The sequence below is a fragment of the Gouania willdenowi genome, chromosome 22 (assembly GCF_900634775.1).
Source record: "Gouania willdenowi chromosome 22, fGouWil2.1, whole genome shotgun sequence".
Classification (NCBI taxonomy): domain Eukaryota; kingdom Metazoa; phylum Chordata; class Actinopteri; order Blenniiformes; family Gobiesocidae; genus Gouania; species Gouania willdenowi.
This window is the reverse complement of record NC_041065.1, coordinates 30,707,455-30,726,663: the sequence shown is the minus strand read 5'-3', so window position 1 is coordinate 30,726,663 and position 19,209 is coordinate 30,707,455. Positions and strand designations below refer to the sequence as shown.

The following is a 19,209-nucleotide window of genomic DNA, read 5'->3' as shown; positions in this document are numbered from 1 at the left end:
TTCTTTTCTTCTATCAGTTTCTAAGCTCCTCCCTCAGTTCCTCATGTTCCCAACAATTCACTTCCACATTTCTCTGCCAGTATATACCCAGTCAACACTGGTAAACTTAAAGCAGGTCATTAACACATTCAGTGCCGTTTTAGAGTATTTTGACAAATTTTTTAAAGACCCACAGAATATTTTGTCCTATGACAATCTGAAATCTGACTCCGGATTCTGACAGACTAAGGTCCATAATTACAACAACAACAAAAAATTGTTTGTAGCTTGTTTAGTTCTTCCGTAATCAGCAGTTGAATAGAGCAAGTTTTACACAAATCACCAGTTTTAGAGCAAAAAGCTGAGAAAACAAGCTTTTTGCTTTATTGAAAACTATAACATCTGAACATTGGTTTCCTTCTAAAAAACAACAACAACAACACTGAGACAAGGCTTTTGATGGCAAAATTATTACTTTGCTATCTGGCTCACAGATGAATGTTTTGCTTACTGTATTTTGTATCTCCTCCCCCCGTCAATTACACATACGTAACTTCCTCAGATGACCCGTTTGGCCCGGTTAGTTGATGGTTCATGGTCACGATGGAGATTATTATCAATAATCCACTCAGGTCAGGTGTTAGTATGTGGTGCTGTGAGCTGCTGGATACTTCACAATATCACTTCATAATCTCCCTCGTCCCTGCTTCTTCCTCCTTACCTAGTGGTAGCATCAGTGGCTAATCTCACATCTAAAGGTGCGTTGCTGCCACCTTCAGGGCACCAGTGGGTCACGACATCACACTACAGTTTAGATATTGATGAAGGACCTCCGCCAGGGTGTCTTTTAGTTAAAAAAAAACGTAATTGACGTAACAATACGTTAACGGCACTGAATGAGTTAAAGACAAACACCAATGGCAAATATTCACAATCCTCTGTAGGGAATCTGATTTTCCATTTCAAAACTCTCTCAATTCCCCTTTTTCATTTTCTAATTAGACAAACCTGGCTATGGGCCTGGGGGGGCGTGGCATCATGACGGGGGGCACTAGAATGGCCTTATTAAACTTTGAGCATTACAAATAGGAAATGTTTTTTTCTTTGCACTTTATTAATAAAATGCTTTATTACTGCTCTAAAATATGCGATTGTGCATTGTATGTTATGTTTTTTAATTGTCGCACTGGGGGGGGCCCTGTTTAATTCTTGAAAGGGGGGCGCTGCAGAAAAAGCTTAGGAACCACTGAGGTACGTAATAAAAAGTAAATAAAACAATTGTTTGGTTTTTTTTTCCGTTTCATTAGTCTGCGTCATATATCCACTCAGCAGTGCAATTACGTCGCACAAGATTTTAAATGAGATTATGAGCAAAACGTGCATGCAGCTGAATGCGTAGAAGTGTTTTTACTTCATTAGTATACTGTGATTTCTTGCGTTTGATGCCAAAACCTCTGCCTAAGTGACTTCACAACACATTTCTGGTGTTTTGAACGCACTGAAAATTGCAGCAAAACAATGACTTATGTTTAATTTGGGGTATAATCCGGAAAAAAATGTTATGTCTTGCAAAGTGAGATGATACCACGGGGAATACCGGGAACAAAATAGGTATCAAATTAGTAACCGTCATCATTATTTGGCCAAAAAACAAAGAAATCACAGTAAGAATGAAGTAAAAATACTTCTGTGCATTCGTCTACGGGACTACACATCCCACAATGCAATGCGCAAAACTTTCCCGACAATGTCAACAAACTGAGTGTTTACAAACTTTTGGGCTGGAATTTAAACCTCCCACGGTCTGTCATGGACCTAAAGAATCTGTTTACATATGTATTTATACTTTATTTCTATTAATTTTTATTATTATTATTTTTAATATTTTGCACTTTCATTTGCACAATTTTTTGTGTAGTCTGTATAATTATTATAATTTTTTTTTTATATGTCATTCTAATTACCCCTCAAGGTTCAATAAAGTGTTCTGATTCTGATTCTGAATTGTCAAATGTAATTTATTATATTATTTATTATTACCGTAGGTTATTTCAAAATTGTAACTACTTTAATGGGCCCATGTTACGCTAAATCAACTTTTCTGTGCTATAAACATGATAAAGGTCTATTAGGGCTTCATACACATGCCCAAAGTGTTTTTTTCATTGATTCCATCAATCGTTAGTTAGAGGGTGATTTACTCCTTTCTTACTGCAGGGGGAGCCCAAACACCTCGCTACAATTTGATGACGCGTTCCCACTTTGATGACGAATTTGACGCGCACTGAGCTGGAGAAGCCACGCCTCCAGGATGCTCTCTGCCGTGAATGACATGTAAACAGACACGCCCACCAAGGTGAGCATTTCAGCGTCCTTCACGCATTGCTATGTATGTATTTTCTACAGTCTAGGTATGTACCGGTGAACGCCCCGCCCCCACGCTCTGTCTCGTGTTTACAAAGCAGCAGGAGCTCGGCTACGGCGTGGGTGGGAGGAGGGCGGGCCGTCCTCTGGCCCTACGTCACCGTGCGGGGAGGGGAGATGGACTCACACTCATTAGCAGCTTAAATAGCCATGTGTTTTACTGTAATGTGCATTTTTCGGCAGAAAACAATCACAACTGTGTGTGGATAGAAAAAATTAAATTGCTTTGGTGATCACTGATCCCCTTGTAACAGAGCGAGACCTGCAGAGAAGTCAGTGTCCTGTCTATAGACACGCCCACTTATGAATATGCATAAGTAGGCTGTAAATCAGCCTGTTTGTGTAGAGTTGCTCACAGAGTGACTTTTCAGAGGCTAAAACTCTGGAAAACAGACGAGTTTGTGAAAATAAACCTCAAATACTATGTTTTTGGGGTTCTTAGAACAAATTCAGATGGATGAAAAATAGCATGACATGTGACCTTTAAATGCAGATTCAGACCTTAAAACAAAACATTAAAAAAACAAATAAAACACGAGCAACATTCAGGTGTGTGTGTGTGTGTGTGTGTGTGTGTGTGTTTGTGTGTTTTAATTGCCACTTATCTCTCCATGTCACTAATGCTAACCTTTAACAACGTTCTGTTTTGCATTACGTGCGTTTAACCAAATTATAGCCACAAACACGGCAGCTTTTTTCATCATTTGTCCTTCGTTCCAAACATCAATTATAACCGGTGCCTCTGTATTTGCTGGTCTCACTGTCAGTGCTTTGAATGTAACCATGGCAACCGCCTCTTCAAGCACTGCAGGAGTTTTACAACTTCTGGAGGTTGGACGGCAATAATTCTTCGGGAACAGTTTGAGGCGAAGGCCAGAGAGGATATATATATATATATATATATATATATATATATATATATATATATATATATATATATATATATATATATCGATGCCAGCAACAGGTTTCTATTACTCAGGCTTTAGCTGAGTCAGCATTTCTTCTGTAATTTATGACACAGGACAAAGTCCAATCTGTAGTTTTTTTTTAACATGCCAAGGTTCAACAGGCTTTTATAAAAAGTTCTGTTTCGTTATGTTACACACGTGTGAAAGTGAGAATTAAAAAAAGTGAGTCTGAAGGGTGAGAAACGTGTTCATTGTTGAGCCATAGGGCGAGTCTTTGACTGAATAAATTATTCTGTATGAAGTGAGATCACGTGTAATCTTGGTTATGAAACGGAGCGGTTTACTTCAAGAGTGTGTTTTATTATGGATGACCCAGATAACTCTTGTATCCAGACCAGCCTTCAGATTGCACCGCACTCACAATTAATGTCTTGTGTCTGCAACGATGGAGGAAGAAGATTTGATTAGTTACACAATAGTATGTTTACGCTCAGCTTAATAAAAAACGAATAAAAGGCTTATTGTGACTGGATTTTCAAATGAATGTATTATTATTGGTCCCATAACTTATAGTCATCTTAAAGATTTAAATCATTGTTTTAATCACAAATAAAATGGGTTAAAAGTGATGAAAAATGGTGGAAAAGGTGGTGAAATTAAATTTTAAAAAACCACAGAAATTGCTTAAAAGTGATAAAAAGGGTTCAAAGTGTCAACATTGGCTTAAAAGTGGGAACAATTAGTTTAAACTGGCAAATAAAGGGCATGACAAATGGTGAATATGGTTAAATTGGCACAAATAAGCATGAAATATGGTGAAAATAGGTTAAAAGTGACAATATTGGGTCAACATATGTGACATTAGGTGGAAAAGTGGTGAAAAATGTTCAATTGTTCTATAAATCTGTGATATTTATTTATTGTTATCCAGGAAGTTTATTATTATTTGGGCCATATTATATAGTCATCTTAAAGATGTAAATCCTTATTTTAATCAAAAATAAAAATGGTTAAAAATGACAACAAAAAAAAAAAATGGTGGAAAAGACGGTGAAATAGAATTTTAAAAACCACAGAAATTGGTTAAAAGTTGCAAACTAGAATGGCTAAAAATGGACAGAAAAAGTGGTAAAATGGGTTCAAAGTGTAAATATTGGAACAATTAGTTTAAACTGGCATACAGTGGGCATGGCATATCGTGAATCTGGCTAAATTGACTAAAATAAGCATGAAATATGGTGAAAAGAGTTTAAAAGTCACAATAATGGGTCAACGTATGTGACATTAGGTGAAAAAGTGTTAAAAATGTCTTGAAAGTTGCATAAGTGTGCAGACAATGCATTGACATTTTATAGAGAAGTGGTAAAAATTGGAGTAATATAGCAAAAATGCATCAAAATAAGCAAAACTATGGCAAGAAAAGTGTTGAAAATGGATCAAAATATGGCAAGTTTGGTGTAGTTGCAGAAAAAGGGTAAAAATGAACAAAAACAGGTTAAAATTGTAAAAAATAAACTATTCTTAGTTTCTTGAAGGCATCTTGTGACCCACTCCCAGTGTCTAAAGAACCGCTGAGTGCGTGCGTAGCGTGTGCTTGATTATCACAAACCCTTCAACATCCCCTTTATTTTAATTCTCATGACTTTTTTCACTCTTGGTGATGCTAGTTGGATTTTGTGACTCTGCATTAATTTAACTCCATGTCCCATTAGTTCCGTCAGAAATGATTCATGAGGCACAATTGTTCTCTGAATGACTTACGTGCTGCCATTCAGATATCGCTGATTCAGAAAAAAGCCATCACATTTAGGGAATGGTGCCAAAAAAAAAAAAAAAAAAGAAGGAAATTGTTCATTTAATCATCCTTTACTCATAGTTTGGGAAGCCTGAAAAGAGTACATCCCCCCAAAGTAGGTCCTAAGTTATTCCTCCACCTCCAACAGTTGTTTCTATTGTACGTCACATGATAAAAGATGCTACACTTGTCCAGGTTTGGGGTCAATTACATTTGTCAGTTACAATTACGTTTTCAATTACGATTATAGTTACCAGCATTTTTTCTAATTACAATTATTTTTTAACCATAGAAAGTCAATTACTATTACGTTCTCAATTACAATTACTGAGCCTGAAATAAATAACCTAATAAAAGTTAACCTTCCTCTTGTGTTAGCTTTCTGTTAGCATCTCTTATGCTAACGTGTCCTAAATCAGCTGTAAAATACACTAAAAACAAATATCTATCATCTAATTTATTTCCTATATATTGGTTTAATTTGTTAGGCTTCCTAATCAATGAAAATATTGGTTTATAATAGTTTTGGTGTGCGCGTCTGAATAATTATGTTTATTTTTTGTTGTAATGTGCATTTTTGCTGTTGCTTTGTCTTTTCTTTCTTTTTCGGGGGTCATTTTGTGTGTTTGTTTGGAGGGGCCGCACAAAGTTAGATCGAGGGCCCCATGTGGCCCCCAGACCACCATTTGCCCATGTCTGGTCAATATCAGTCTAATGTACAATAAATGCTATTCTAAACCAAATAAGGTAAATCCTGATTATTATTACATTTAAATTACATTCTCAATTACAAAAGTTCAGTTACAATTAATCATAATTACTGAGCCTAAAATAAATAATCTTAATGTTAGCTTTCTGTTAGCATCTCTTATGCTATCGGGTCCTAAATCAGCTGTAAAATACACTAAAATCAAATATCTATCATCTAATTTCTTTCCCATCTATTGGTTTAATTTGTTAGGTTTCCTAATCAATGAAAATGTAGCTTTTAGATTTTATTTTTTTAATGGTAAAATGTGGGAAAGCTTGAAATGAAACATATCTTAATAATTGTTAACTACATTTGTGTACAACTGTCGACGATTACGACTGCAACAGATTTTTACAATTACTAATTATAATTGATTTCAACCCTGCACTGGATAACATCAAACATCCAACAATCAGTGTTTTCTTCCTTTGAAAAATCCATTGTTCCAGCAACTCTTTCCTCCCTATCCTGCTCAAGGGCACAGAGGCCAAACGCTACATTTGTGTGGTAGTAGATCACTACAGCCTGGCTGTTTTCCAGGGAATAAATGGCTAATATTACAAGACTGATGAGTGCAGATATCCTCTTAAAGTGACGGCGCTCTGATTCACTTTGTGAAAAAAAAAAGTAGCTTTTTGTACAGTAGCTTCTACTCACAATGGAGTGGTGAGAATATTAAAGGCTTTTATTCAAGGAGAAGTTGTTTAGAGCTTATGGGAGAACTGGGATGAGGCTCCAAGGTCGACCTCAGATCCCATGGAGAGATTATCCTTCCTGGGCAGCTGCCACAGCTCAGTGTGGTTATGTACCAGGACAATAAAAAGTAAACAACACACAAGGTGGGTTCATACACATCCTTATTCAAGGTGTGTAAAACTGCTTTACAATAGAGATGGGAAACTTTTTTTTCTTCCAATTTTGTATATTTTTCTCATTTTATATATTTATCACTCATTCCCTATTTTTTTCTCTTATTTCATAATTTTTTCTCATTTTGTATAATTTTCTCTCATTTTGCATATTTTCCTCTCATTTCATATATATATTTCTCATTTTGTATATTTCTCTAATTTCGTATACTTTTGTCTTAGTTTGTATATTTTTTATTTTGTGTATTTATTACTCATTTTCTATATTTTTCTCTCATTTCATTGATTTTCTTTCATTTGAGATGTATTTTTCTCATTTTAATTACTTTTCTCTGATTTTGTTGATTTTTCTCTCTCATTTTGTACACTTTTCTCATTTTTTATAGTTTTTTCATTTCATTTATTTTTCTCTCTTTTTTTTGATTTTTTTCTCATTTTGAATATTTTTCCCTCATCTCGTATATTTTTCTCTCATTTCGTGTGCTAATGTTGTCGTTTTGTGTTTTTAGATGATACATTTTTTGTTTTTGGAGTCATTTCGTGTATTTTGTAGACACAATGGGTGTTTTGCGAGTCATTTAGTGCATTTGTGTAGACATTTAGTGTTTTTTGGTGTCATTTTGTGTATTTTTGCTGATATTGTATGTGTTTTTCTGTCAGTTTGTGTGTTTTGGAGTATTTTAAAAATATTGGTAATCCCAACTTAGACTAAAACTTTTTTTTTTGACATTTCAGCAAACATGAGATACAAAGAATGAAAGAAATCATCCAACATGTTGAACTCGCCCACTTAAATCTGAACTTTAGTCATTTTAGTGAAAAGAGGGAGAAGCAGGAGCAAAGTCTGCAATCATCTTTAGTGTTGCTTTATTTGCTTCAAAAGCTAAACAAGCTGCGTTTGTTCACCTTTACACTGATGTTAATGTGACCTTAAATATGCCTGAAAAAAAAGGATAGGATTTCTCCCTTTTGCGTCAAAAACACAGACAGCAAAGAGACAGTGAGGAGCTCATTAGAGCTGAGGTTACTTCCTCCACATGTCTTTCAAAGCCTGTTTTGGCATTTCTTTGGGCATAAGGACAGGTAATCATCCTCCTCTCTGACCTTCTCTCAGTCACAGAGGAACCCTGGCCCTCCCCTCGGTTCCTTCCATTAGTCCTCCTGGAGTCAGGTGACTCCCATTGGTAAGGAGTGGATGAAAGGAGCCATTATCACATTCCCAGCATTTACACAGCAGCAGCCGCCGCAGCAGCAGCAGCATTGATTCGTGCAGAGCCAGGTTACAACTCCCCTGCCCACACGCTAGTCAGTGCCACAACAATGGAGGTCTCCCTCTAAACCACAGAAACAACCAGCAGCAGCAGCATCACTGTGAGAGAAAACCTCTACGCTACTGGTTCTCAACCTTTTTCAGCCCCACGACCCCCCCCCAAAAAAGATGAATCAATCTGAATAATATCTACTGTTATCCATGAAGTTTATTATTACTTGCTCCATAGAATATAGTCATCTTAAAAAGTTGTTCTTCTAATCAGAAATAAAAATGGGTTAAAAATGACCAAAAATGGTGGAAAAGGAGGTGAAATGGGATTTTAAAAACTACAGAAATTGGTTCAAAGATAAAGTGGTAAAAGAAAACGTAGGAATAATTAGCAAATAATGGGCATGACAAAACGTGAACGTTTGAATTAAATTGGTGAAAACAAGCATGGAATATGGTGAAAAGAGGTTAAAAGTGGCATAAATGGGTCAACATATGCAACATTAGTCGGTAAAGGGTTTAAAAGATCCGAAAGAAGTCTTGAAAATGGAAAGATATGTAGAAAAGGCATTGGAATTTGATAGAAAAAAGCGGGAGTAATGTAGCAAAATGCATTAAAAGTAGCAAATATATGGCAAGAAAAAGTGATGAAAATAGGTTAAAATATGGCAAGTTTGGCGTAGCTGCAGAAAAAGGATAAAAATAAGCAAATTTTATTTTAAAAGTTGTAAATTAGAGTGGCCAAAAATGGTGAGAAAAAGTGGTAAACGGGATTTCAAGTGTCAATATTGACTTAAAAGTGGGAACATTTACTTTAAAATGGCAAAAATAAGCATAGAATAAGGGTGAAGAGGTGAAAAGTGCCCAAAATGTCTTGCAAGTGGAAAAAATGTGCAGAAAAGGCATTGAAATTTGATGGAGAAGTGGCAGAAATGGGAATAATGTAGCATAAAAACATTAAAATATGGCAAGAAAAAGTGATAAAAATAGGTTAAAACATGGCAAGTTTGGTGTAGTTGAAGAAAAATGGTAAAAAATAAGTAAAAATGTCCTCAAATTGTTGAACAAATATTCATATTTTCATTTTTCAGGGTCTTACCCTGAGGTTGAGATGCTCTGATTTTCTCAATGTAAGCCAGTTTACAGCTTCATGCTAAATATTCTGACATCACAGTCTGTCTGGGAAACATGAGGATGGAGCCTCTTGGTTAGAGGACATAGTGATTAAAAAGACAACATCAATGATCCGGCTACAGCAGCAGCGCTCCCCGATCAATTAGCTTAGCATACATCGTATATATATTCCCAGAGCTGCAGAGGCCTGCAGGATAATTAATAAGCATCCACTCGTGGGAGCTTCTAATTGTGATAATAAGATGAAGGTCTGTCTCACTGCCAGTAAACAATAGATTCAGATTTATTGAAAAAGTTGGAGGTCACAACGTTGGTTTTGCAACCAATGTTAGCAACATTCGACTACGTTTGATTTCATCGTCGGAAAACAACAAGTTATACAACTTTTTTGGTGTATTTCTCTGGCTTTTTTATATTGCGTGGCTCTTTTGTTTTTACCGAAAATTGATCAACAAAATTCGTGACCTGAATGCGGATCACAGATTTTTTGGGGTCACGGATTTTGTTTATCAAATTTCGATAAACAAAAGAGGTTTAGATCGACTTTTTTTTTTAACTTTTACTGATTTTTAGAGCAACTCAAAGCAGCACAAGATGTCATTTTGACTGAAACAGCTGCTAAATGATCCTGAATGTTTAAACTCCTATAGAACTCAATGGACTAAATAGAGCGATTCGCATCATCATAGGGCTGGGCAAAAAAATTTATTTAATTAATTTACCAAATTCGTAGATAAAAACTATTTTCATTCTGCAAATTCAAGTTTTTTTGTTTTGTTTTCCCCACAACAGTTTTTTTGAACTTTTTGGTGTTCCGTCCTTGTGGGTTACCATAGCGCGATGTGAGCCCGCCCCCTCTTTGTTTACATTTGTTTACCGTTTGAGTACGCTATAAGTGTGCCACAGGCATGTTTCTTTTTTTATTCGCACTATGCTGAGATGCTAAGGGAGGAGTTTATTATTTTTTTGATTGTAATGTTATAAGCTTGAAATGACAGAGCCTCATTTACTTTTACATTTTATTTTGGGATTGTTCTACGCATTTTAACTCCTGAGGACAATCACAGCAATAAAGTTGCACTTTTGACAAAATATCTGATGTCTGCAGTCATTTTTAAGTGCATTGGAAAAAAAATAAATAATTGAAAATCGAATCGAGACTTGAATTTGTCTTTAAAAAAACTCAGATTTTTTTTTCACCTAGCCCTACATCATCAATGACGTCATTTCAACATGGCGACGCACAGGCTTTCAAATGGTAAACTAGTCCCAGTTTTAAAAGTAATGCGTTTTGTTGGGCACAGATCTTCTAATAAGGACATTTAAAAGGTTTTAGGCAACATTTGGCTTTCTTTTGAGTGATCAAATATTAGTAGCCCCCCCACCCTCCCCCCTCAATGTTTACATTTCTCTCTGCTCCATCTTCTCCTTTCTCCCTCAGTTACAGCACATTGCTCTCTCTCTCTCTCTTTTCCCTGTGAGATCAAAGCCTGGGGGTGGGGGGGAGCTACATGAGTGGACACTACATGAGTGGACACTGAAGCCAAAGAGCTGACTCAATGATTTTTCAGCGTGTGTTTGACACGGCGGCATCAGAGCAGATCAGATGAGGACAACATGCAGCTTGCGTCACTTTGTGAACGATTCACTGCTTCTGATCCATTGATGCAAAAACAAAACACACACGTCATTCCACAGAACAGCTGAGGCTCCATCAGCGTCACTCAGAGGTTAATCCACACAGCCGTCAGTGCAGCAACCATTTAGCTATTGTGTGGCTTTGCTAACCAACTTCATTAACGCACTTTAGATCCTGCGTTTGCGTACGAGTGCCGCGCCAAGTTTTCCACGTACGTACCTTGACAGCAGTGTTGTCTCCATCCTCGGCAGTACTTTGTCCGTTCTGTGAAAAGAAGAAAGCAGACGTTACATTCAGTGTGTGTGTGTGTGTGTGTGTGTGTGTGTGTGTAGGACAAACATACAAAAGGCACATTTTTTATATCTGCGTAGATGAACAACCCAATAATATCAAACCAAGGTTTTCTGTGTGAATCCTGTTGAAATGAATAATTATTACTGTTACTTGTGGAACAATGGCTTCCTGCTGGTTGTAGTAAAAGTCAACATGGGAATGGTTTATGCGTGAGGCACAGAGTGAGATGTAGTCACATTAGAAACGGCAACTTTTATCACAGTGAAAAACGTGATTTTATCAGATTTAGAACAATGACCAATCTGAGCTTTAGATTATGAGAAAGAACAAAGATTTTGTGTGTTTTTGTTGTTGTTTTAATGTATTTTTCAGGCTTTTTTGTATTTTTGTTGTTATTTTATACCTTTTGCTCTCATTTTGTGTTTTTGTTGTCATTTAATGTATTTTTTATTCAGTTTTTGTATTGTCATATATTTGTCATTTTCTTTTTCTTTTTTTTTTTAAAGAAAAAAAAAATATTTTGTATGTTTTTGAGTTTCTTTTGTGTATTTTTGCTGTCAATTTGTAGCTTTTTCTGTCATTTTGTTGTATATTTTTTTGCATTTTGTTAATGTTTTGTAACCCTGGAGTCATTTTGTGTATTTTTAGTCTAATTTTTGTTGCCCTTTCAAAAAAATTCATTTTGTATAATTTTGAGTTTCGTTTGCGTATTTTTGTTGTACTTTTCTGTATACTTTGACCATTTTAAGTTTTTAGTGTTGTGCATTTTTGTTGTCATTTTGTCAAATTTTTCTGTCATTTTATGTGTTTTTTGAGTCAAAATTCATTGACATGTTTAATTAAGATGCATTAAATAATCACTTAGCATTGAATCCAAGAAATACGTGGCGTCTAAAATAAATCAGGAGCTTAACAAGAATCCATTGTATTGACGTTACTTAAAATATCTGCAAAATACAGGCAATTTCTGGTCTCACATTACATGATTCAGCCACGAAATGTTCTGAATGCTAAAGAGGTGCTTTTATGAGTCAAAATGCAAAACACTTCCCATTGTGCATTTTTATTATACCTCTATTATATCATTTATATGCTTTACTGAATGTTTTTTGTCACACATGCTTTTAAACCTGAACTCACATAATGAGAGTTTAAAAAACTTGATGAGAAAGATATTTTAAAAATTCACATCTGGATCTAATCCTCTGGTCCGGAACGTGAAAACAAGCGGAATAACATCCCTACTCCCCCCATTTCCTCTTTTTCATTACAGTGCAGCGACTGATGCTGCTCACTTCCTCTTCCACTTCCTCTGAAATGTGACAGGCAGTCGACACAATGACAAACAGGGAGGATAAAATACTCGAATAAAAGAGCATGAAGAGGAAAAGGCAGGAGGAGGAGGGGGAAAAAAAGAAAAAACAACACAAAACGACTTTAATTCCCTCCTGTGAGCTAAAGGAAAATGAAGACTGACTGCACTGTAACATCTCACAACAAACTCCCAAGAAATGGAGATTCCTTTCTTCAGTTTTAAGGGACTGATTTAGACAGATGGGTGAACATTCAGAAACAGATGCAGATTAATGCATTAAAACAGCTGGAAGACAACCAGATGTTTTCACTCATCTTCTATAGCTGCTGGATTTTTAACAGAGGGATTCCCAACAGGCTGTTGCACACACAGAGATGCAGGATTAAAAATGGTACAGGGATAATCATATGCGAGATTAAGACAAACCAACAAAGTAGAGCTGCAACTAACGATTATTGTCATAATCGATTAATGGGTCAATAAATTAGTCGATTAATCAATGAATCAGATTTCTTTTAAAAACAGTTTATCTATAAAGCACATTTAAACCCTGCTTAAGCTGATTAAAATGAAATAAACGTGTCTCTCACGCACAAACGCTCGCGCACGCAAGTCACATGCAATAACACTCCTACGAGCACACAGAAACACTGGGTGCGCACACAAAAACACTCGTAGTAAAACACGCACAAACACTCGTGGTGCGCGCACACACTCATTTAGTATCGAGATGTATTGTGAAATGCAAATCCTGAATCGTATCTTTAGATTAATGGTAATCCACACCCCTACTCTGCATTCATTTTCAGTCACAAAATAACATGATCACTAGACAAACTGTTACATGTACTAACGCAAGATTTAAAGTGAACAATAGCGTGTAAATGTGTGATATTTTCCCAAAACATGCATGTGAGGCATATTATATTTTGTGATGAGCTCTATGAAATGACTTATTGTTATAATTGGTGCTATTTAAATATAGTTGAATTGAAAGGAAGTAATTGAATTTTATTGGGGCCCAATTTTAAATACAGAAAAAAAAAAATGATCAGATTTCTTTCTCTATTTCAGAACATGAATTAGCTTTTTTTCCCATTAGTTTTTCATGATGATTGAAAAATCCAAGGCCCTTTTCATAATTTATACAAGATGATGAGAACATTTTCACAGTAATTGTATAAACTGGTGGTTCCAAACTGATGACAAGGCGGCGCATGGGGCATTAAATATAGAAAATGTTTTTTTCTTTGCACTTTTATCAATAAAGAGCTTTATTATTGCATTAAAACATGTCATTAAAACATTTCATGTTAAATTATTAGATTTGAAGAAGAATAGACCGTATGTTTTATCTTTATCTTTATATTTTGTTGAGATGGGGGCACCCTGGGATTTTTTTTTATTCTTCAATGTGGGGTGAAGTAGCAAAAGTTTGGTATAAACATATATCAAGTAAAACAGAAAACATTTGAATGTGTCTTTCCTCGTTGCCTCATCACTTTGTCCTCTAATGATGAAAACCTCTGCTAATAAATTGGTTTGATTGGCTTTATTTAATTCACCAAATTTAAATCAGGCAAATCCAATGTAGCTGTCTGAATGTGTGCACGTGCGCGCGTCTGTATGAGTGTGTGTGTGTGTGTGTGTGTTGTCTTCCGGACTTCACCGTTTAACACATTTCAACCTCATTAGCTCTGCATGGCTGATCCAAATGGCCCAGTTAATGGTTCCTTTTCCCCCAATGGGAGAACGTGCATGCACACAAACACGCTCCAAGTTAAACACATGAAGAAAAAAACCCAAACGCTTATTTATATATACATATAGTACGTTTTCAAAGAAGTAAAGTAATTAGTTACAGTTCTACATCAAACCATGACTGAGTAAATTATTTTGTTTTGTTTTAAAATGATCGACATCGTGAAATTACCAAAAAAAAATGAAATAACCAGACAACAATAAAATGCATCACATCATAGCCGACCAATCAGATTAAACGTAATGCAAAACAGCATTGAATGGTTCATAAATGTATCTACACATGGAGCTTGAGAATTTGTTTTTATTTTTTCATTTGATTTCATCGGTGTTATTTTATTTTAAAAAGTACTGTACATTTTGACGACGACAAAAAAAAAATACTAAATGAGAGAAAAACATACAAAATGGCAACACAAGCACACAAAAACGACTCCTAAAACACAAAATGACAGAAAAACACTCAAAAATAAAGACAAAAACACACAAAACAAAAAAAAGTATATTGAACAAAAAAAACTCAAAAATGACTCCCACAACACAAAACGACAAGAAAAAATACAAAATAACAGAAAAATATCTAAAATGAAAACAAAAGCAAACAATGATGACAACAAAAATACACAAAACAATAAAAATATAGAACAGCTAAAACACAAAAAATATCAAAAACTTACAAAATAGGAGAAAAATATAAAAATAACAACCAAAACACTCAAAATGACAACAAAAATATATAAAACAACAAAATATAAGATAAAATGACTCCAAAAACACACAAAACGACATAAAACACACAAAATAGAAAAATATAAAATATATAAAAATAATTTATTTGAGCTACTTTTTACTTGAGTATTTTATGTATGACTTACTAGCAGAGGTGTAAAGAGTACTGAATGTATCCTACTCCAGTAGAAGTACTGTTACTTGATTGAAATTGTACTCAATTACAAGTACGTTATACATAAAATACTCAAGTACAAGTAAAATTTTCTTTCACTTCCCTATGTTTATTTTTGGTAATAAATGCTGTTGCCACGGTTTCCTTGCATACAGTAAACATCTCATATATAAACTTATTGCAGATTTGGAACTTAATTTATTTCCCACAAAGGCATGTGTATAAAATAAAACATTTGTCAAAAATGTACAATTATTTGGTTTAATTCTAAGGGAATAAATTGATAAATAATGTTTGCACCAACGTTCGCTGAACTTAAGCAAATGGATAATAAATGTCGTCCCGTCCTTAAACCCTCCTTCGGCAGGAAAAACATAAAACAAACCAGTGGGAAAATTAATTACACACAAACGTGTGTAATTGAGTCTATTTCGAACTTCCGTTGTCGCAACTCTCTCTCTCTCTCTCTCTCTCTCTCTCTCTCTCTCTCTCTCTAAACGGTTCTGTGTGCGCGTGGCTCAGAGGTCCCTCCCCACTCTCACGTCCCATCCGCAAATCAATGCAGTTATTGTCGACAAAGTACCTAAATCACTCGGAATCAATAGTTTCGAATTGCCCGACCCGCCAATAACTACCGGGCACTATTGTTTTCTCCCGTCCGGCTTCTAACCAGCGTTCAAAGAAAAATAAAAATAAGCATTTTGCAACACACTTAAATAACTTTCATCAGTACAAAAACATTTTGGAATATTGACCTTTTTTAAACCTGCAAACAAACTGCAACAAACCGGAAGGGGAAGTACCGCAACGTGATCTAATTTGGGAGTCGTACTATCAAAATAAAATGAAAAGAAACGTTTTACAACACCAAATAAGTCTAAAATAATGGATGCACACTATGGGGACATGTGCATGCGGTTCAAAAAGTTTCATGTTCCTTGCTTTTATAGAGATACAGTATATAGGTGCATAGTATGCATACTGCATGCTTTAACCCATTTAAAGCCCAACCGTTTAAACTAATCCTAGACAGATGGAGAGGCCTGTGCATTTATATATAATTAAACAAAGCAAACACTCAGAGCTCTGATGCTCTCCAACAGTTTGATAGAGGAAACCTTGTATTATCAGAGGAGCGCTGTTCTGTAACCAGGCAACTAAGAAACACTGAAGCCTTTTTTTTTTTCCTTTCGGGGAATGAAATACTATCTGGCCAAATTTCTCATAATCTCATCATCAGCCAGTGAGTATCGACAGCTTGGGGTCAGAGCCAGAGAAAGCAAAGGGACAGCAGGGCTTTCTGTTGGGTGTCTTTTTCAGGGAAAAGCCAAATTGTTTCTTTCTAACACGAGCAACAGAGTTTACACAGAAGGAAGGAACATTTCTGCACTGATGGCTCCACTAAACACGCACATGATAGACTAGGAACAATACTCAAAAAGGGGAACGTTTGGAGCATTTGGGGGTAAAAGTGGGGATGGAATCAAGCTTATTTGGTCAATTTGGGTATATAAGCTGATTCAGAATATCAATGTTCCCAACCTGTAACATACGGAGCAGTTTGATCTCAAGTGGGCCACAGATTTACATTTTATGTGGGAAAAACAGGTCATTTCAACATTATTGTACCCTAGTTTACACTTCTTCGTATACATAAAATACTAAATATATAAGAAACCGACCATATCCAAGCAATAAGTGACAGATATCAGTCCCAACAGGGTCTTCATTTTAAATGTCCTAGATTTTATGATGAATTTCTATCTAATCAAGCAAAATATTATGTAAAAACCCACATACTGACACAAAACGACAGCGGTATTAACAAATTGACTAGGGTTACAAAACAAAAAATACACAAGATTAGTACAAAACTAACAATATGACGGAATCAAAACCGAAATGACAATAAAAACACACAAAAAGAACATAAATACACATAATGACAATTAAAACACACACAATGACTGAAGGTTTCTTAAAAGTACAACAAAAATACACACAATGGATATGATTATTCAGAATATCAATGTTCCCAAGCTGCAACCTGAGCCCTTTATCTCAGGGGTGTCAAACTCATTTTAGTTCAGGGGCCATTATTGTGCCCTCGTTTACACTTCTACTTATACATAAAATACAAAATATGTAAGAAACCATATCCAAGCAATAAGTGACAGATATCAGTCCCAACAGGGTCTTCACTTAGAATTTCCTCAATTTTGTGATGAATTTCTATTTAATCAAGCAAAATATTACGTAAAAACACACATGACTCCAAAAAATGACAGCGGTATTGACAAACTGACTAGGGTTACAAAACAAAAAACACGTAAGATTAGTACAAAACTAACAATATGACACAATCTAAATTAAAATGACAATGAAAACACACAAAATGAAAATAAATACACCAAAAAAAAATTGACAATTAAAACACACAAAATGACTGACACACACACAATGACAAAACGGGTATGATGATACAGAATATCAACGTTCCCAAGCTGCAACCTGAGCCCTGGAGCAGTTTGATCTCAAGTGGGCCACAGATGTGAAGCAGGAAAACAGGTCATTTTAACATTATTGTGCCCTCGTTTACACTTGTACGTATCAAACGCCGCTAACCATGTCCATAAGCAGTTTTAAACGATGAATTTAAGCATGAAGGTCTTGGAAATTCAGCTTGGAAACATGGATATTCAGAACCAGCACAACACCAACACATTGCTTTTACCCCAATGTGTTGCTAACCACTAGTTCCAGAGATGTTGTTGAGAATGAAACTCAATAACCTTCACTTTCTCATGTTCTCACATGCCCACAGATCTAGTGCTCAGGTGTTCAACAGGTCACACCCTGATTAGCCTCAGCTTAGCCTGCCCTGCATGCACAATCTCAGCTGCACACAGGATACTACCACACACACACACACACACGTGCACGTGTTAGCATGTGTGCTGCTGACCACGCCTGGCAGGCAAACATGGCACACATTCCATCTGTTAACCCCACTTTTCTCCAGCTGCTGCGTCACCGTGTAGACGCTGAGATCCTGCTCTACAAGTCCGTGCCGGTGCAGACCTGCTCCATGTGGAGGAATATCGTACACGTCACATGTACGTTAACGTTGTTCGATTGGTCACTGACAGGGAAGCACTTTTCACTTTTCAATCAAACGAAAACCAAGCTCCAGTGATTCATCAACAAACTAAAGAGATTATTTAGCACAGCTTTAATATTAAAGCATGTGGGTGCCATAAACAAATAGACAAAATGACTCCAAAATACACACAAAACGACAAGAAAAATACACAAAATTACATCAAAAAGAAAATAAACACCAACAAAAACCCACAAAATGAAAATAACTACACACAATGACAGTAAATACATACAAAAATGACAAAAAATGTCACTAAATGACAATAATAATGCAAAAATGATGATAAAAACACAAAATGACTAAGGTTTCTCAAAATAATAATAAAAACCCACAAAATGAAAATAAATACATACAAAAATGACAAAAAATGTCACTAAATGACAATAATAATGCAAAAATGACAATAAAAACACAAAATGACTAAGGTTTCTCAAAAATAATAATAAAAACCCACAAAATGAAAATTAATACACACAATTACAGTAAAAACACACAAATGACATAATACAAAATGGCAATAAAAACAAAAAATGACAATAAAAACAAAAAAACGACCACCAAGATTACATAACACAGAAACTGAAAAACATTCAAAATGACTACAGGATGGAATGATTAATAAACAAACTAAACAGATGTCCTCTAGTGTTAGAACACAGCTGCCATTATATGTTACACCATGTGGGTGTTGTAGTGTTGATTGCATAATGAAAGGATCCGTAAACCATTTACATCAGACTGGTGCAACAGGTGGTTTAAACGAATACATAATATGACTAAAGATTCACAAAATAACAAGAAAAAAACACGCAAATTTAAAATTACACAAAACTACTCCAAAATATTAACAAAATGACTGAAGATTTCACAAAATGACAACAAATTACACAAAATGACAAAAAAAATCCACAGTTACTACTAGCGATGTAACGATACTGGGTTCACGATACGATTCTCTCACGATTTATTTTACAAAATGGGACTGTAGAAAAATGATGACTGAAAAATA

General features: G+C 35.4%; 1 protein-coding gene across 3 annotated transcripts in view; it reads right to left on the bottom strand.

The window, feature by feature from the left end:
- The window catches only part of rps6ka1 (ribosomal protein S6 kinase a, polypeptide 1), a 78,571-nt gene that overhangs the window by 47,616 nt on the left and 11,746 nt on the right, over positions 1 to 19,209 (bottom strand). For all 3 annotated transcript variants that reach the window (XM_028438761.1, XM_028438759.1, XM_028438763.1), the window contains exon 2: positions 10,983 to 11,027. In XM_028438761.1, coding sequence (XP_028294562.1) covers positions 10,983 to 11,027 — 45 coding nt within the window. The remainder of the gene's footprint in view (positions 1 to 10,982; positions 11,028 to 19,209) is intronic.